Here is a 20,347-nt window from a genome sequence, read left to right on the forward strand (position 1 = left end):
GAACACATCCCCACTCTATCAAAGCACCTGTCTAGAGCTCTGAATAGTAAACACGACCCCACCGGTCTCAAAATTAGGTACTGCTCCCCCAGAAGCAAGTGAGTTCAGTTCAGGCAAAGCTCAAAGGTTCTGAATCTTGTGGCTGGCCACTGGCAACAGTTAAATTCCTTGCCATGTTGGTACCTAGGAGGTAGCTGAATAGTCATTTTTCAGGCAAGCAGAGTGGGATTTATCAGTGCAACTCTGGAAATTAGACTTGCTCTTATGAATGGAGTCAATTGTGGTCTCACATGGTCTGAATCTGTGAAATCGTGTCCCTCTTTAATGAGGTCCTCTCAGAGGAGGAGGGAACGGGTCTCCTTTAGTGACATGACTCTAACAAGCAAATCAATTCGTTCCATTTGTTTCCTCTTTGAAAACAGCAATCCTCAAGCGTTACATAATCTAATCTTCATGCCTCGCTGGTTTGTTCTGTCCTCCTGAGGAATTGGCAGATGGTGCCAATGCGGAGACCCGCGCACACGCCTCGCAAGCCTCATGGTAACGGGAGAGATGCTCACAGTGTCTGTCTCTTTGCTGTGGGGTCCCTTGCTGGCATTTGTTTCCCTGGATCGGTTTGCTCTTTAGCATTCCTCAGGCACCACTGGCTTCTTGCCTTGGGCTCTCATTCCAAGATTAATTGGAAATGCTGAAAGCAGATAAAAAGAGAACAGAAAGTGAAGTTGAAAGGGCAGAGAATTTGCCAGATCTTTTCTAAAAGCCCTTCTCCATTAAAGGCTGAGCGTCTTTGTGGTTTTAGCTCCAGACCTTCCTCATCCAGCCTGGTCCCGGTATACATCTTTGTTGCTGGGTTACACATAGCCCGGGGACAGGACAGGGCTGTGTCAGTTCTGGGGGAGCAGAGCTCTGCTTCATAAGGTGTCTCAATTTCTCTCTCTCCCAGTGACTCATTTATCAGCATGAATGATTGTTCTCCAGATAGGGCAGTTGCCTAGAACCCACCTTTAGGTCAGTGATGTCAGCCTCGCTAAAGGAAAATTATCTCAGAACTCTGTAAGGCGAGGGGCCTCCCGTCAAGGTCCTGCCGGCCAGAACCGCAATGTTTAGATGTCCGGGCAAAGATGTTGCCTGTACATCTCATCTGCAAACTGGGAAACGGCAGCTTCCGAGAAGGCAGGCGGCTTCTCAGACATCCTGCGGTAGGGATGGTTCTGCTGATGCTCAGGACCAGAAATCAGCTGATGGGTGCTGGTGGTGCCTTTCAATTGTTAAAATACCGAAATACTTCCACATGAGTTGGTAAATAGTTCCATCTGTGAGCTCCCAGTGCCTCCCATCCCTCTGCTCATACTTATGTCTGTTGAGAGGGTCTTACTTCAGGTAATTTTATGAGTAGCCCGGCCATTCCCCGCAGCAAGGTGAGCTTTCTTTGCTGAACCCACATTGTTTCCAACCTTGCGGTCCGGGGAGGTCTGCTCGGTGTGGGACCGGGCACAATTCCAAGTGCCACAGATGTAACCGCCCTGCTCACAGACTGCACTGTTGGCCGACTCTGATTTTGGATGAAACCTCCAGGCAATTAAAACATAGAACCCTCCTGCCTGTGGCAAAAACATGCCGGGTCCTTAAAGGTCACATGTACTTTTGTGCTGGCTGGTCACTCAGGACCCAGGTTCTATATACGAACAACAGAAATGATCTGTCTGAAAGGGAAAACCAAACCATGCAGAATCATCTTTCAATTCCATTTCCATCCCCTCCGCTGAGTCCAAGCACAGGAGACTCATCTCTATAAAAACAGCAATGCTTTGCTTCTTTTGATTTGTTACTCCTTCACTAAGTATTAGGTGAACACCTGTAATGTGGCAGGCAGTTCCTGTGCTAAGTGCTGGATATCCCGGAGTGACGAAATCAGGCCTGTCTCTGCTTTCATGGAACATACAGTCTAGTGGGAGAGACAGATAATAAAGGAGGCCATGTGGCTGGAGTGTTGTTAGGTCACCCGAACACGGGTTGCATTTCAGCTAATGGAAACTGCATGGATGTAATGGTAACTTCCAGTGTGTTGTATACTGATGGTATATATCTCCACCAATGGAGTATAGGGGTGTGTGGTATTGTATTAAAGGAGTAAGGCATTGAGGGTGGGAGTGCGGAGTGATCACTCCTGCATCCAATCAAGATCTCAGAGAGGCTAAGAACTGCTCTGGATTAAGGAAGGAAAGTGAGGGGCGCCTGGGTGGCTCAGTCGGTTGAGCGTCCGACTTCAGCTCAGGTCACGATCCAACGGTCTGTGGGTTCGAGCCCCGCATCAGGCTCTGTGCTGACAGCTCAGAGGCTGGAGCTTGTTTCACATTCTGTGTCTCCCTCCCCAACTCGCGCTCGCTCACTCTCTCTCTCTCTCTCTCAAACATTAAAAAAAAAAAGAAGGAAAGCGAGGAGCATTCTGAATGAGACTGATGGTGATGATATGTTCTAACGTTTGGAGATCCGATATGCTGTTCTTAGAAGAAGATGGTAACCAGTTGTGGAATGAATTAAGTCACAGCACAGGGAATACAGTACAATGGTACTGTAATGACATTGTCTGGTGACAGATGGCAGCTACACGGGTGATGAGCCCCGCATAACGTATAGAGTTGTCAAATCCCTACGTCGTACACCTGAAACTACTGTAACATAGGGTGTAACTGTACTTCAATAATAATAACAAAAAAGATGGTAACTCCTCACCAGTCATCCATAGGGGACCGAATTTCCCTGCTCTATACTTTCTCTCTCTTTTGCCCTTGAAACCAGGAAACAAATACAGAACTTGCTAGTAGGATGAGTGGTACCAACTGCCCCCACAAAACCGTGGCGAGCAAATGGCCTACATAGGAATCAGCTCGTGACAACCTTGGCCTCACGTCAGAGGCTCTTACTGACTGAGTTTAGCTGCTATTATTTTGAAAAATCACAACTCACATCCCTAAGACAGACCAGTATTTGGTTCTATTTGTCAGTATTATTTTTGCTCTGCCTGTCTTGCTTGTCTGATTTATCTTTTTATTGAGTTATAATGTGTACACGGAGCAGTCTTCCATGCACAGTGCGGTTTTGGCACATGCATATATGCCTGTAACCCACATCTCTTTTCATTTTATTTTAAAAATCTTGGAATCCTCTTAAGTGATGAACATTTGGGTCCAAAGGCAGATTTCCACAAAGGAATCCCCTATTCAGTCCACTGACTGCCCCTTCCCCACCAAAAAAAAAAAAACAAAACCCAAAAACCAAAATCTCATCCAATCCTTTCCTGAGTTCTCCAATCACCACAGAGGACTTAAAGCCATAAGAACATTTTGTAATCCCAGCTTTCTGAAACCTAACAGAGAGATTTTGTCATCTGAAAACAAGGGAGAGATTAAGTGCGGAATCTGATTCTGAAAACAGCAGAAAGGAGTGAGCTAGACGGGAAACGTCATGGAGAATTAATTTAAGCACCACTGTGCAAAGGCTCCACAGCCTTTTTCTAGACTCTAAATATGACACACCATCCTGGTCAGGAAAGTACAGTTTTTTTAGAGGAGTTTGCTACAGGGACATGACGTTATCAGAGTGACAGGTGTTAAATGAGAGACCCAGGTACATTTTTAAGAATTTTGCCCTGGGGCGCCTGGGTGGCTCAGTCGGTTAAGCAACCGACTTGAGCTCAGGTCATGATCTCACAGTTCGTGAGTTTGAGCCCCACATTGGGCTCTGTGCTGACAGCTCAGAGCCTAGAGACTGCTTCAGATTCTGTGTCTCCCTCTCTCTCTGCCCCTCCCTCCTCGTGCTCTCTCAGAAATAAATAAACGTTAAAAAACTAAAAAAAGAAAAGAATTTTGCCTTTCACCCTGCCTGACTCCTTCTGAATGGATTCTCTTAGAAATTAAGACATACAGACAGCTACACACACACTTTTCTCTCTAGACTGGTGCCATGGTCTCGAACGTATTATCCCTATTTAACTGCCCTCATATGCTAGGATGTTTTTCCAGTGCTCCAAAACAGCTATCCTTTTGCAGAACTTTGGCCAAGGGTTATAGAGTCAAATGATATTACAACATATAATTATTTAATAATTACAATCTGTAAAACACTTAAGGGCAAGTGAGAAATTTTATGTGGAAATGCTCTTAAAGCTATAAAGGGTATATATGTATATATATAATCCATATGGATTATTTACAAATTATTTCCACATGGCAGGATCCTTTGCAGTAACTATATTCCCATTATATCTCACAATCAGAAAGGCAAGCCATTCTCATTTTCCACATGCAGAACTTTCCCTGTCTTTATGATGGTACTTCTGAAATATTTCCTGAATCTGTCCCAGCCTCTACATTTAGTCCTCTTTTATTTTTATGTTTATTTGAGAGAGAGACAGAGTGTGAGCAGGGAATGGCAGAGAGAGAGAGAGAGAGAGAGAGAGAGAGACAGAACCCAAAGCAGGCTCCAGGCTCTGAGCTGTCAGTACACAGCCCGATGTGGGGCTCGAACCCACAAACTGTGAGATCATGACCTGAGCTGAAGTTGGATGCTCAACCGACTGAGCCACCCAGGCGCCCCGCTACATTTAGTTCTTATTACCTCCCCACCAGACCTAAAATCCATAAAGAAAGGCAGGATGGTCATTTGTTTACTGCTCACTTCCTGATGCGTAGTGTACATGGTGGGCACTTGCTCATTTTTGTGAAACGAATGAACCGCATTTCCTAATGTCCTTCCAGTCTACTCCATAATGCATCAGAACACAGTTCTGCCTGTGTCTGGTACCTACTTGTAAAACCTTCCAGGCCTCTCTACTGTTGATAGAATAAAGGACTTGCTCCTGAATGATGTCACATTCAAATTCCTTCCCAGTCTTGTTCCAACCACTTTTCTGGGCTATCTTCCTCGTCCCCCACCCTCCCCCCCACCCGCCAAATGATTCCAAAACACACCGTGCAGCCTCATGCTCCCAAGGCTTCACGTAAGCTGTTCCCCCTGCCTGGAATGACCTTCCTTTTACATCTGGTGGAATTTCACTTCTCCAAACACGGCTCAAATGTCACCTTCTCCAACGCCTTCCCCAACCCCCCCTGAAGGTGCTGCTTAACCCAGCCTGTCTTTCCCTTATTGCCTGTTTCCCATTACATTATAGTGGCTTTCATTCTCTCTTGATTTTCCTGTGAATTCCTTGAGAGCAGGGACTGAATCTTACCGTCATTCTTTAAATATCTCCCAAATCTGACTGCTGCTCACCCCTTGCCCCCAATCACTCTAGCTAAACCGCCACCTTCTCCCACCTGTTCCGCGTGACAGCACCTGACTGGATCCATGTTGCCAGACTGCCGTCCAACAGGGGACCTGCCACGAAGCAGCCAATGATCCTTTATAACAATGTAAAAAACCACATGCCCCTCCTCTACCACAAGCCTGCAGGCCTGCTGGCTTCCCTTCACACTTAGAAAAAACCCAGAGTCCTTGGCTGTCTGGCCCTTTCTCTCTAATTTCACCTGTACCACCCTCCCCCTTGTTCACTCCAGCTCCATTTGCCTCTTTGCTTCTTCTCGAACATGCCAAGCTGTTCTCTCCCTGGGACTTTTGAATCATCTCCCCTCTGCCAGGAAAGCTCTTCCCCTGGGTATATATGTGGCTTGCTCCCTTACTTCCTTGTGGTCCCTGCTCAAATGTCCCCACCTCAGAGAGGTCCCCCGTAATCACTGTCCGAGAGAACCTCCTCCATTAAGCCCTCCTCTCCTACCTGCTTTATTTCTTTTCACAGCACTAAATGCCACCAGTGTGTCACCATCAACTTTCCATGCATTTCTATGGTTCACTTGTCACTGAGGATAGAGACTGTTTTGTTTAGCACCGTGTCTCTGATACCTAGAACAGTGCCCGGCAAATAACAGGCACTCAAGTGTTTGTTGACTACGTGGATGAATCTTGGTATATCAGGTGCCTAGCACAGTGCCCGGTTCTAGAAATCTTTAAGTGAACGAACAAATCAGCAAATTTTACAAATGAAATGGAACCTTGGCATATATCCAGGATTCCCCAGGATCTGAGTGCAAGTGTTTTATCCACTGGCTCCATGAACATAATCTTGATTGCTTTTATTTACTCTAATATCATAGGTGATGCAACCAGGTCCCTCACTTTTCCAGAAATCGGTTGTGGACAGAGGTGTTGGCCAGCAAATTTGGGAATTTCGGAAAGATGACCAAGAGCGGCACAGCAGGGATTCCGAATACCCTTCGTTGCCTCTCATCAGCAACTAAGGGACCCTGATAAGGTATTTTATCTCCTGTGATTTATGCACAGTGTGCACTTGCTGTTAATCCTGCTGAACACCGATTATTCTGAGGGCTGGAACAGGTGAGACATTGATTGGTCCCAAACTGTGAGAGGGTGGGCCCTTTATGCCCTTCATATCTGAGTGGATGATGCAATAAGGCTCCTGGGCTACTGGACCCCAGCTCGCCTCAGTATTTGTGCTTTAGGAGCCCGAGTGGCTTTGATATGCCAATTCAGTCCCTCGTAGGTGAGCTGGGGAACAATTTGCCACACTTTCCTTGTTCACTTTGGCCTCTGGCTGTTGCTTTTTCCTGCCCATTCTGTTTGTTTTTTTCTTAATTCCTTGCATATGGGTATGTCAAAGAAGCAGGCAGTGCAGAGTAGGGTGAACCCTTGGCATGAGTGAAGTGTAACATATTCGTAGTCTGTCCATCTATCCTTCTCTTGAGGCTGAGCAGTGATCAGATGTGCCCAATTCTCATGCATGGATGGCATCAGGGCCAGAGACCAGAACAGGGAGATCCTGGGAGGTTCCCATCCCACCCCTTCCCTTCAAATCTCAAGTATCCCATTACTAAACAAGAGTGGGAGATGGGGCTTCATAAGGTGTAGAGGGAAGGGAACTAGGTTAACTGCACGTGGGCCATATTCTAAGCCCTCGGCCAGGCCTTTTATGTGCATGGCATCATTGGATGTTACCGAGGAGTTGGTTATGATCATTTACCTGCATTTTAGAGAAGAGAGAGAGGGGAAAAAAAAACAAAAAACAAGGTCCAAGAGGTTGATGACACTTGTCCAAGTTACCCAGATGGTAAGTGGCAGAGCTGGGATCTGAGATTCAAACCAGGCCTTTGTGACTCCCTGGCTGCCCGCCAAGAGCAGGAATTTCTCTAACATCTGGAAAGACACGAAGGCAAGGGGGAGGGGGGCAACAGCTGGAGGGGTAGCAAATGGCTCCTACCTGAGATTTCATCATCACCAGGCCCTGCAAAGTCCAGGTTACACTGATGCCACCTGGCTTCTCTTCTGCTTTGACAACTGAAAACTCTCTGGCTGATTTACCAGGGTCATCCTGGTCACACTCCGTGGTACTGGAGTGGATGAAGCGCCCCATAGACGCTCCTTTCAGCGGTGTCCTTCCACGCCATTCTGGCTCCGGTGTCTGTTTACACAGTGCTGTCCTGGAGTGCCTTCACCCTTCTTGGGTCTCCAGTTCATGGCACCTCTCTCTCCTCGTTTCCAAAGTTGTACCCCCTGGGGAGTGCACCCCGCCTGCATTTCTGGAAGTTCCAGCGGTTCCGGGTCACTGTGGGAGCCTCCGGGCGCGATAAGAGGCACTGCCGCCTACCAAGGTCTGGGCATCTTTGGGGCCATTCGCCGAACCCCTTCCCTAGCGCTCCCGGCGCCGCGCCGCAGTGCCCCCTCCGCCGCCAGAGGCCGCCCGGAAGCGGGGCTCCACGAGCGCGGGGCGGGGAAAGGGGCGGGGCGCGGCGGTACCTGGGCCGCCGAGGAGCCGGGGGTGGGCTCTCCGGGGACAGCCGGCAGCCCCCCCAGATCCGCACCGCCAGCCGCCGGGAAGCTCGGGGCTCCGGGCGTAGAGGCTGCGCTGTCACATGGGCGGCGGCGACGGGGCCGCATTTAAGCGGCCGGGGGACGGCGCCCGCCTCCAGCGCGTCCTCGGGCTTGGCTCCCGCCGGGCGCCCCGCTCTCTGCCCGCCGGGGGCCCCGCGCCGCGCCGCACCGCGCCGCCCCCGCCGGGCCATGCGAGCGCGGGCCCCGCCGCGATGAGCTCGCACATCGCCAAAAGCGAGTCCAAGACATCGCTGCTGAAGGCGGCGGCGGCCAGCGGGGGCAGCCGGGTTCCCCGCCACGGCCCTGCCCGGGAGCCAGGGCTGCCCGGCCGCCGGCTGCCCGGCACCGGCCCGGGCACGCCGCCGCCGTCCGGGGACCCCAGTTCGCGGAGGCCCCTGTGCCGGCCGGCGCCGCGAGAGGAGGGCGCGCGGGGGAGCAGGCGCGGGCTCCCCCAGGCGCACTGCAGGCCCCGGGAGGCGCTGCCGACCGCGGCGTCCCGACCTTCGCCGCCGTCGCCGCTGCCGCCGGCCCGCGGGCGGGATGGGGAGGAACGGGGGCTGTCCCCGGCGCTCGGCCTCCGGGGCTCGCTGCGAGTCCCGGGTCGCGGGGACTCAGCTCCAGCCGCCGCGTCCGAGGCAGACCCGTTCCTCCACCAGCTGCGCCCCATGCTCAGCTCCGCCTTCGGCCAGGTAAGGGCCGCGCCTCCCGTCCGCGCTCCCGGGAAAGGCGCTCGGGACCCTGCCGCGGCTGCGCGCGCCCGCTGCCCGCGGCCCCCCAGTCACGCTCCCCGTAGTCCTTCCGCAGCCCTGCGCCCTGGCCGGCACTCCGCCTCCCCCGTGCCTGATTCAGCACCCTGTGCGCTGTCCACGCTCCGGGCCTCTTCTGGGCGAGGCACCAGCGCCTCGCCGCCCTCCACCTGCCAGAATAGGCCAGTCCTGGAAGGGAACGACCGCCACAAACCGTCTGGAGATTTTTGCAGGGGTCCGGAGGGGCGCTCTGAGCAGGTGGCGCCAACTCCGGTCTCCAGCCAAGACTGCCAGTGAGCCACCCAAGGGAGCAAAGGGTTTGGAGTCTGGGAGTCAAGAATGGCTACCGCGGGGGCACACAGCCTTGCTTGGGGATGGAAGACACTAGTCATGAGCTGTCGTGGCCCCAGAGACCTGGGAAAAGTTTGGAGAGCTAGATGGAGACTGAAAAATATGAGAAAAGAGAAGGGTCTGGGTGGGCATAGAGGGGCTACACAGAGCTATGGCTCACATCAGAACTTTGGGGAGATTTAAGAAGTTGTCACTCCAGGGATGTCACTAGGATGGCGGGTGGGCAGCTGTCAAGTTGTAGAACGTGGAATAACACCCTGGCCTGAGTTGATGTGCATTCTAGGGTCAGGAAGGTCACTAGGGGGTCACCAGTGGCTACTCTGGTTTCCTCTAGGCCTTTCTGTCAAGGGTCATTGGCAGCTGAGCATCCGTGCCCTAATCTAGGTCTACAGTTTGGGATGTGCTGCTGGGGAGAGAGGTTCTCAGAAGGGAACTGTGAACTCCTGCGCAAAGCCAGGGTTTCCTCTAGTGCTGAGTCCATAATTAATTCAAACTCATTGGCACAGCGTTGAGGCAGTTCTGCGGCAGCCGAGGAGGGGTGTAATGCAGAGGTCTGATGGGAGAGTCTGCATGGTGTCTGGAGGAAGAGGGGCCCTGAGTGTTTCTGTGCTAGGATGTAGTGTAGAGAAGCCGTTTCAAGCTCCTGGCTTGCCATGCTGGATCCGAATTCCACGGAGGCCGTGTGTGTTCTGCTTCAGATCTGCACATTCCTTTTCAAAACACTACTCCGTGGTGGCTGATGCCGGCGGAGGTCTGACATGAAGGCAGCTGCACGTGGATTCGGGTTGCGCGGGGCTGCTGTGTGGTGTGATAGGGCAGCAGTGTGTGGCTTTGTTCCTGTGGGGAGCCCTCGTTAGCCGAGTTAGCTGGAAGCAGTTCTCCAGAGTAGAGATTTGGATGCAGGGCTTTGAGAGTTAGTGCAGCGACATGTTGAGGTGGAGTGGGTCTGGGCTGTGGAGTCAGTGACATCTATTCAAACATTTATCCGATATTTGGGGACATCTACTTTGCCCCAGCATTTGCTGGGACCAGGGAGCCAACAGCGGACAAGATAGCTGCGGTGCTGGCTGTTTGGGAGCTCACCATCTAGCAGTGTGGAGGGGTAGGTCACGGGCCCGGAAGCACACATTTTCTGGCCTTCGTTCCTAGAAAAAGAGTCTTTTCTTTTTCCAGTCTTCCAGAATTTGCCTTCATGGGCCCTTTGGGAGCTCAGAGCATTTCAGCTGCCTGCTTTCCATCCTCCTTCTACGTTCTTAGTCATTAATAGTCTCCAGCCCAGTGTTCTGAAATGTCACCAGGGTCACCTGAGTCAGGAAGGGCTGGAAGGTCCCATCAAATATTTACGACCTCCGTGTGGGAGCTCTTGCCTCTGGAGCTGCGGACTTTTTCTCTAAAGCTCAGCACATTCAGTGCGGGCTTCCTGCTGACAGCTCTCAGACATCTGCTTGAACAACAACAGCAATAACAACGGAACCCAGCCTGGGACTTTTGTGTCAGGGTCTCCAGTCTTCTTTACTTTTCTTTGCTTTGAGATTTCTGTCCTTAGAGACAGGGCCAGGACCAAGAGAAGGGAAATGGGATTCTGAATACAAAAACATTCTGATAGAATCTGTTTAGGGCAAAACATAGTCCTGGGGAGGTCTATTTCTCACGTCTCCCAAGTTCTGTTATTGTTTTTAACCTTAAGCAAATTGTGTAACCTTGTTAAAGCCTCTGTTTCTTTACCTGCAGAACTGGGGGAAATCATAGTACTTCACTGGATTTCGGGGGAGTTAGATGGAACATGGAGATAGATGTGTACAGATCTTGGCCGAGTGCATGGTTCAGAGCAAGGGCACTATCGATATTAGTTATTATTGCTATTGTTGATTAACTGCTAAGTGCTGTCCCGGACCTTCTTCTTTCCATTTGCAATAGAGTCAGGGAGAGCCAGGGCTCAAAGTGACACTGAAAGGACCAAGCTAGACTCCTACATTAGGGGGAACAGGAATCAGGATGCTTCAGTGACCTCCTAGAGCTGCCTGACTGCCTGCAAGGAGATGATGTGGTTTTGAGGTGAAGCCAGGGAATGGTGGTGTGGGAGAAAGAAGAGTTGCAAATTGCAGTCCCAAGTCGGTCACTTCCCATTGCTGTGACCTTGGGTCTGTTATTCTCTCCCTCTGGTCTGGGTTTCTTCCTCCAGAAATGACACTGACAAAAACTACCTTGCAGAGCTATTAATGAGGGTCACACAAGATTAAGGATGTCAAAATGCCTGGCTTGAGTAGGTGCTGGGAAAAAAGGGCAGCCTTCATTAATGTTATTGTTAATAGAGTAACTATCTGAATGTGGGCCTGTGTAAGATACTTTGAAAGCTGTCTCTGAGCAGGGCAAGAAAGGCCATTAAATGAGCTGAATGACAAGAGAGCTTCCCAAGTACCCTCTTTGTGGCCAGCTGAGGACATGCTACCCAGCTGCCTAGAGAGATGCGGCATGAGACATTAACTCAGAATAGGCATGATTTGGGGCAACTCTTGGCATTGGGTTTTGTAAAACTATTTTAAGAACGTTTTTGTTTTGTTTTGTTTTGGTTTGGTTTTTTTTTTCTGCTCCTTAGTCTAAGCTGAGGAAGAAACACCCCTTGTAGAGGAGGCAACTGTGTATAAAACCCACAGCTCTGTTCCATCTTTTCCCTTTTTCTACCCATAGAGACATCTCTTCTGATTTGACTAGATTAGCCCAATTCCCAAACTGCTTTGCACATAACATGATCACCATATCTAATGAGCAAATGACCAGTATCTCTAGCCTCTGGTCTGCAGAGGTTTCTTAGTTCCTATAGTTCAGATGAGGGAGGGAGACTATATGGAAGCTTGGGTCCTAATAGATTCAATCGTACTAGGTCTGTGTTCCTAGGATGAGGGCTGTGTATTTTGTTCATTCCTGCCCTGCCCAGTCTCTCCCTACTGCTCTCTCGGAGGGCTGGGATACCCTCTTGCCTTTCATCGGGGGCCTGGGGAAAATGAAAGAGGAGGTCAGCTTGGGGTTAATATCAATCCTATACAGTCCTCCAGGACATCCGCTTTGGCCTTTAGCTGTTTTGGGGAAACAACAAGAGTGGCCTGAGACCTCCGTCAGGAGCTCGCTAAACATTTGCCAAAGTATCTTCTCATGATCTTATCTTCACAGCAGTCTGTGAAGATTGGCATTATCCACCCCCCCCACTCCACCCACCCCCATTTTAGAGATGAGGAAACAGGCTGGAGAGAGGGGAGTGGCTTGTCCAAAGGTCAAACAGTAAGTAAATGGCAGGGCTGTGATCTCTGAAGAACCTGCCTGTGCTGCTCCATGCCAGTTCGGTGGGGAGTCACATAAGTGTGTTTCCTATTTGTCAGAAACATCCACAAAGCACCTCTTAGGTTATGACCCAGCTTTCCCTGAGTGTGTTCGCACCGGGCTGTCATCCAAGCTCAAATGCTGGTGATAGAACTGATCAGGGCTAGAGGCCAGCCTCCCTCCTAATCAGGAATAATCAGCAAAGGGTTTATCCTTCTCATCCCTCTGATCCTATTATTCCATTCCAGAACTCAAAGTGTAGGCTTCTGGAGGCCCAGGGGCTGCTGTCCCAGTGAAGAGGGATGGGAAGGTGGGGCCACATGATATGCTCCTTAGAGAAGCCCCCACTGTTCGATCCTTTTATTTTTTTTTTAATGTTTTTATCTATTTTTGAGAGACAGAGAGAGACAGAGCGAGTCGGGGAGGGAGCAGAGAGAGAGAGAGAGAGAGAGAGAGAGAGACAGAATCCAAAGCAGGCTCCAGGCTCAGGGCTGTCAGCACAGAGCCTGATGCGATGCGGGCTCCAACTCAGGAGCTGTGAGATCATGACCTGAGCTGAAGGCGGACGCTCAACCGACTGAGCCACCCGGGTGCCCCGATCCTTTTAAAAAATTTCTCCTAAAGGTCAAGCCACCTGCTCCCTCTAGATCACCAGTTATCCTATGGTCACTCAGGACCACCATAACCTGACCTGTCCAGCCCAAAATAGCTTAAGCAAGCTCTGAGTTAGAATCCCTGAATCCCTTGCTGCCTTAAGCCTCAAGCTAGCAGCATCCTTCCCCCTGAAGAAGGATGGGATTTCTTCAAAGTGCATGACTTTTTCCATAGGGGCCTGTTTTTGCCATTTCCCGTCTCCTGTTTCCAAGGACAGGCATATTCCAAGGTTGACAAATGGGGGCTGTGCTCTGGGCTGGCCTGCAGGGGGCAGAAGTCACCAGGTCTGACTGAGTGGGTGTTTTGCTGAGTATGGGGGAAGGGAGCGCACAGCTGGCCCTTTAAGATCAATCCTGGGCAGGGGAAGGGGCACCTTCTAGGTGCCTGGCACTGTGCCAAGCCCCTTGTGTGTGTATTATCTCATTAACTCCTCACAACAGCCCAAGAGGGAAGGGTTATTAGTGTACCCATTTTATAAAGAAACTGAGGCTCAAAGAGATTCACAAGTTTTCAAGGTCATAGAGTTTGCTAGGCAGAAGGGCAAGATTTGAACCAGGTCTGCCGCCTCTGCTTTCCAAGCTCTTAGCATCCGTGTCAGTGGTCTTCAACACTGGCTGCAGATTACATTTACCTGGAGCACTAAACACCACCAATGTCTGGAGCTTACCTACACCTATTAAACCAGAATCTCTGGGGAGGCTCCCCAGAGATTCTCAGCTTCAGCTAGCATTGAGAATCTCTGCTTGATGCTGTGGCTGCCTTCCCGTGTATCTGCCCAGGTAGTTAATATGAACTGGGTCTGTACCTGGAACCTAACCCAACTTCCCTCTGGGGTCCCTGGTGAGCCCCAGCTTTTCAAGAGTCTGCAGATGGTTGGTGTTCTAGGTTTGACCTCCCAGTCTTTCCGAAACCCCCAGACTAAGTCGGATTCCTCTGTCTCACATTCTCGGAGGTTTTGTGTTTCCCCTTCATCGCATTTACCTGAAATGTAATTAAGTAAGTGCCTTCCTAGCTCTTTAATAGCTCTTGCCTGCCTGCTAGAGCGTAAGCTCCCTGAACGCAGGGACCATGTTTATCTTGTTCTCCCCACAGCATTCCCAGAGCCAGGCACAGTGACTGGCACACAAACACTGGACAAATGTCACTTCCTCCTTCCATTTTAATAATTACTCTCTGAGTATCTACCATGCGCCGGGTACTTGCCCACATCTGCTTTAGAAGCAAGATAAGGGGAAACCCCATTTTTCCAGGCAAGGAAACAGAAGCTCTGGAATGTGAGAAGTCAGAAGCTGGCAGACCCTTCTCATGCACCTGAGTCTCATGACCCTGACCCCCCTGCCCTGCAGAGAGGCTGCTTTGTGCTCTCTTCTGGAGGAACACGTCTTTGGAGAAGGCACTTATGTTAGCTGCTCACTCATCTGTTTCATCTCCCCGGTGTTTTTCCTGCCCTTTGGGAGTCAACGCCTCCCCGGTCTCCTCCCTCTGTCCTCAGGGGCTGCCCCTCCTTCTCCGTACCCCCCTCTGGAGGTTTGGCCCAAACAAGGCTGCTGAGTAACTCCCCTGATTAAACCGTTCCATCGTCAGCAGCAGCGCAGACGTCAGGAGCTATCCAGGGACTTCCTCCCCCGGCTCCCTGGGAGCGAGCCTGTGGCACCTTCTGGGCCGCGCCCCACCCACTCCCCTAATGGGGCTTCTGACCAGCCACTCAAGCTGGACAAAAAATCCCTGGGAAAGCAGCCTCCCTGGACTGAAAACTCTTTCAGCGACCCATGAAAGGGTTTTTGCACCGGGGCCGAGAAAGAGTTCGCCTTCCCAACCTACCTCTGGTGCCCCCTGCTGGGAAAAGCTGGCTGCAGGGGGGAAACAGGGACGCCTCCTCTCTTGGGTCATCGGGCTCCGCCTGTAGGTCTTGAATGTAACATCTGAGGCTTGAGATGAGTTCACATCAAACCTGGAACCCAGAGGGACGAGGAAGAGCCACTCACCTAAAAAAAGTTCCAGTCGTGGGACCTCGAAGACCACTCTGACAAGGGCAGCCTTTCAGCTTTGCACCCAGAGGAAGCCTGTGACAGATCTTCACTCAGGATTAGGCGGAGGATGGTTAGAGGGGTCACAGCCCTGGATCACACCTCTACCGGCACTGCCTCCATCATGCCCCCCGCCCTCCCGGTGGTCTCTTGGTTTCCCTTGGGTCGGAGAGACCTGACATAGCAAAGGGAGCGAAGGACCTGATCGCTGCTGTTGGCTCAGCTTCCAGCCCCGGAGCCTCATCCCCTTTTGGTAACGAGGCAAGTGTGAAAAATGGAGCGTGATGGGGATGTCACAGGATCTTCCAGGCCTTCAACTGGAACTGCCTGCTCTCAATCCAGCTGTGATTGCCGGGGGGCAATTAGGATGTGTGTCTGTCCCTGAGTTCTTTGTGTGTGTGTGTGTGTGTGTGTGTGTGTGTGTATGCAAGCACAAGGCTGGGAGCTGGGAGGCACCCTGGCTTTGGTAGCCCAAACTAGCCTGCTTCCCCTTCTGGGTCTGCTGGCCTAATTCCCAGCTGCAGCTGCCATTCTGGGCCCCCCTCCCTGAAGCAATCTCCCTGCAGATTTGGCAGCAGGAGAGGAGGGGCTGAGGGAAGGGAAATGAACCGGAGAGAGGACTGAGCTCTAATCTGATGTAGATGATCCGGCAGCTTTCCCCAGCTTGCTGCCCTCTGCCATCAGCTCTCCAGGCGATTTTCTCTGTGCCCTGCCCTCTCCCCTCCTGCCTTCATGTCCTTAAGAAAGTGCCCAGAAAGTTAAACCCACACACACAAACATATACACAATCCACAAAAAAAAAAAAAAAAAAAAAAAAAAAAAAAAAAAAAAAATCAGAGAGCAGGAGCAGGCAGACGAGTAAGAGAGCACGCGCGCAGGAGAGAGGGCTCAGAACGGTCCAGGAGGAAGAACCGCGCAGGCAGATGGAGGCTGGGGTTGGCCGTGACAGGGACTAAGGTCTCTTAGTCCCCAGGAGTCTCCTTCATGGACCCGGGGATCCTGAGAGGGGCTGCCTCAGCTTAGGATGGGCAACTGTGTCAAGTCTCCACTGAGAAATCTCTCAAGGAAGGTATGTTTCTGGAGTTCCCAAGATCTGGGGCAGGGGAGGGGGCATCTTGCCATCTGTGCCAGAGTTGGGGACGGAGGGGGTGGGCATCTGAAGCTTGCTACCCTTTCCGTGGGTTCTATCTAGAGCTGTTTCCCTGCCTCAATCTCTACATTCCCTCCGATCCCAGTTTTCTGTGTCTCAGGCTCTGCGCTGAAGTTGGGACTTAACAGCTGCATGGGGGGCTGTGTTTGGGAATTAGCACAAGATTTAGGAAAGAAACCAAAGAGTTCCTGGGCTACAAAATAAAAAGCACAGATCCACAGCATGTGAGTGACCGGACCTTCCTGGGGCTGGTAGGATCAGAAGAGGGTTGAGCTGGGCTTTGCCTCTGCTGCTGCTGAGGTTCCTTCCCAGCCGTAGGACCAGGGACTCATTCATCTCTTTGAGAGCATCTGGCCCTCTCTCTGGTGGTCTCTAAACCTTCAGAATTGTGGGTTTTGGAGTCAATCCCATTGCTACTGGGGTATCCCCTGCCACCCTCAGTAATTCTTGAATCAGGTTAGAGAATCTCAACTAGGACCAGCTGGTTCAGAGCCCCGGATTGTTTCCACTGAGAAACAGGATGTTGAGCAAAGGTGTCTGTAAGTCGCTTTGTGTAGTGGATTTATTGCTTATCTACCAGGATGATATCCTTTTGCAAGAATTCCTTTTGGAAAGCAAATCACCACCTCCAAGACATTTTTCATGCAAAGCTGGGCTTACATCTATAGGGTTTTGCTTTAAATGGGCTCTGCTTGTATTTCTAGCCCTCTGTAGCTAAGCCATAGAAGAAACTCATGGATATTATTTAAAAGAAGGAGGAATGATAGGGATGTTTTCTTCCAGTTCTTTCATTTTCCAGATAAGGAACTTGATTGCCACTCAGGTAAAGTGACTTACCGAAGGTCTTAGGTTAACTAATGGCATCTCTGTCCCTAACCCCATACTACCTCCTGGGTCAGTTTGATAGTCTCTTAATTTAGGAAATTTTGAGCCTTTTTGCTCATCATCTTCCTCATTTAGCTAAGCTGCTCACACCAAATTCCCTTTCATCTCCACTGTTCCTTGGATCCTTCCGAGGGTTGACTGTTTCTTCTGTGCACACAGCCCCATCAGCTGTCATCTTAGGAGAGGATTTGGCCTCCACGCAGTTGCAGAGAAGCAGAAACTGACCTGAATTAGTCTAGAGGACCACAGGCCGAAAGCCTCCCCCCCCGCCCCGGGTTCTGTCCAAAGCTTAAAGAGGTGAACTTAAGAACAAGATTTATCCCTCTGTTCTACCTCCCCTCTTCTCCCTGTACACAGCAGAGTGTTTAAGAGCCAGACTTCTCAAATCTGTTCTTTCCAGCCATGTGACTTTGGGCAAGTTACTTGACCTCTCTGGACCTCAATTCCCTTGTCCATCAAGTGGAAATACTAATATTTGCCTCCCAAGGTGATTGTCAGAAGCAAATAAAAGTGCTGTGCACACTGCCCAGAACCGAGTCCTCAATAAATGGTAATTAGTATTATTATCATCATGATCCTAATGTTTCCACTCTGGGTTTTCTTAGAATGGGGATGGAGGATAAAAAGAAAATAGGAGGGGGTTTGAGTCCACGGAATAAGGTAAAAGACAATAAAACTTCTTGCATTCAATTTCATTTTTCTTTTTGTAATAACAACAGTTGCTTTCTTCTGAAAAGCTACAACACGCCCAGCCTCTGTGATCTCGTTTGCTCTTTTCCACCAGGTAGTTCTCTTGGCTCTTTTATAGAGCAAGGAGCTGGGCTTAAGAGCGTTCCTAAGGTCACACAGCCGAGTGGAAGCGGAGTGGAGATTTTGGAAACGCTGGTCTGTGTGAATCCATAGCTGGTATTTTATTTTTATTTTTGCCTCTGTGAGAGGCTGCGTCTCTCTCCTGCTGTCAGAAATGTTATTCGTAGATCCCCGCACCTGACCTTCCAGGTCGTCCGGATTCCCACTCACTGCAGCGATTCCTTCCTTCACCTCGCCAAGCACTTGCTCACTTACTCACCCGCTGCTTGAATACCTTCCAAGTGAGAGGAAGCTTTGACCTGCCTTCTCTTAGCCAGCTCGTGTTGTTAGAAAGCTGTAAGGTCATGAGGCAGGCTGACCCCTCCTGTTGCCATGCTCCTCTCGGGGAGATGTCCCCTCGGTGCCAGGAGACATTGTCAAGCCGCTGCCCACTTGGCTTCCTGAGCGTGGTAGCCGGGGGGCGCGTAATGGGGAGAGGCGGCCTGCTCCGGGCTCCGTGTGGGGCAGGACCAGGCTGTCAGGTGCCATCACTGGCCGGAGGAGAACAGCAGCCTCCCGGGGCGACTTGGTGCCAGGCAGTATTATGATCAAGAGACGCAGTGGAAATTCCCCAGCCACCGCGGGTCCCTTCTTCGTGGGAACACATTCTTCTCCATCCTTCTCCGTTCTTTCCTGATTGGCAAATATTCTCCCACTTCCTCTGGAGCCAGAAGTAAATGCCTTCTGGCTCCCAGCACCTCTTATGTTGCATCTCCATCATCGCCGTTGTCCTTATCATCGTCATTGTCATCCCCATGGCAACTCCATGCATTTGGCTCTTACAGTGCTCAAGGCACTGTGCAATAGCTCATTTATTTCTCACGAGAATCCTGCGAGGGGCCGTGTGTATCCCCGCCGGACTGAGAAGGAACCCAGAGCACAGAGAGGTGCAGTCACTTGCCCAAGGTCACATAGCAAGCAAGGGGCGGGGCCAGAATTTGTCCCCGAGACTGTTGGAGTCCAAAGCCAGGGTACTAAATCTCTTCTCTGAGCTCTGTGCCTCCGCTGTGCTGCCTCCTCCTTCCTGGCTTGTGCTCACTCTGAGCCAAGTGTACGAGACTCAGCCAGAAACGAAAAGGCGGATTCTCTGCACACATCTTGGGAGCTTGTTTCATGGGGTCGAGCCGCTGTCTACTGCCAACATTCCTCTGAGCCAGCCTCCCAGTTGAGAAGGTCTCTCTGGATTTGCCCTTGCTCTAGCTTGGGTCCTGGGATCCTGTGAGAGTATGGCTGAGGCCCTGAACTCTTTCAGACATTAAACCAGAATGGCCCTTGGTCTGCCTGACCTCTCTGAAGTTCTGAGACAAGCAGAGACCCAAACCTATTGCATTCACTGAACTTGGGCCTTGCCCTTAGCATGAATTGCTGCCTCCCCTCTGAGGAACCAGGATACTGCTCCTCCCTCTCTAGGCCTGGGAGAGGCTTAGGAGGTTGGAAGGGAGTCTAGTCTGGAGCCCCAGAGCGCGGGGCTTTGGGGAGAAGATGTACTGGAGGAGAGGGGAGATGATGTAAGCTGGGAGAGACTGTTCAGGTTCTCAGCCTGGGAGGACAGGCCGCCCCCTACATCACAGGATCTTCTCCTGGGCATGACCTTCTGTGAGCTGGAAGAACCTGGCAGCAAGTGGGGTACAGTAGGACATAGGGTAGGGTGGGCAGCTCTGGGGTTCTTGGGCAAAGACGGCCCTCCAAGTTTCAGCTGCTCTGTTTCTCCTTGAAAGGTTTGCCTCTAAGTCTAAGCTCATCCAAGCTCAGGACTGAAGGCAGAGTGCCCTGGCCTGGATCCTGGGGGGCCTTGGGCATCCTGGGGAGGCCGGGGTGGACTAGAATGTTGTGTCTGGATGCTGCTGTTGTCCTAAGGGGACCGTCTGTGAGCAGTGCTGACTTTTTATAGCTGCATGGGAACTGTCAGGGAGGAGGAGAGAAGGGCCAGGGCCTGAAAGCACAGCTATATTCGGTAAGCAGAGAGAGGGCCCCTGCCTCAGCCTCTAGAGGCCGGGCAGGCTGGGCCAGGCAGGGAGCCAGAGACAGGAGGGGGAAGAAGGAGAGCTGCTGGGGGCAGAGAGTGTCTAGTCTTGAGGCAGCAAACTGGGTAGACTCTGACCAGTTGGGCTTTGCTTGGCCCAGCTGAAGGTCTGGAAACCTTGGGCTGAGTTAAGTAGCACTGTCCTTCGGAGAGGACAGTCCCCCCTCTTGGTTATGTCGGCTAGGCTCATGTGTTTGCACCTGCCAGTCCAGCAGCCTACCCGAGCCTGCTCTGTGTGTTCCCAGCTCTGATTGTCGTCACTGCCTTCCAGTGGGGTCTATTGAAGGCAGGGACAAAAGTCAGTTTGGGAACATCTCGGGCAAGGACTGTATTCATTAGTCTCTGAGCGAGCACTTCCCATTGGCTGGAACAGAAGCCTCCCTCTGCCTCCTTCTCTTTCTAATCTTCTGCATACATGCGAGTGTGTGATTTTGTGCACGTGTGTGTGTTGTGAACACATGTGTGG

At 51.3% G+C, this 20,347-nt stretch overlaps 1 protein-coding gene across 3 annotated transcripts in view; it reads left to right on the forward strand.

The window, feature by feature from the left end:
* CABP1 (calcium binding protein 1) overlaps positions 1 to 20,347 on the forward strand; it is a 30,652-nt gene that overhangs the window by 1,914 nt on the left and 8,391 nt on the right. For 2 of the 3 annotated variants that reach the window (XM_047827064.1, XM_047827065.1), the window contains exon 1: positions 7,923 to 8,570. In XM_047827064.1, coding sequence (XP_047683020.1) covers positions 7,923 to 8,570 — 648 coding nt within the window. Of the gene's footprint in view, positions 1 to 6,149; positions 6,308 to 7,922; positions 8,571 to 20,347 lie in introns of those variants that run through there. The other variant, XM_047827066.1, reaches the window with a different exon arrangement.

This window comes from Prionailurus viverrinus, chromosome D3, assembly GCF_022837055.1.
Source record: "Prionailurus viverrinus isolate Anna chromosome D3, UM_Priviv_1.0, whole genome shotgun sequence".
Taxonomy (NCBI): domain Eukaryota; kingdom Metazoa; phylum Chordata; class Mammalia; order Carnivora; family Felidae; genus Prionailurus; species Prionailurus viverrinus.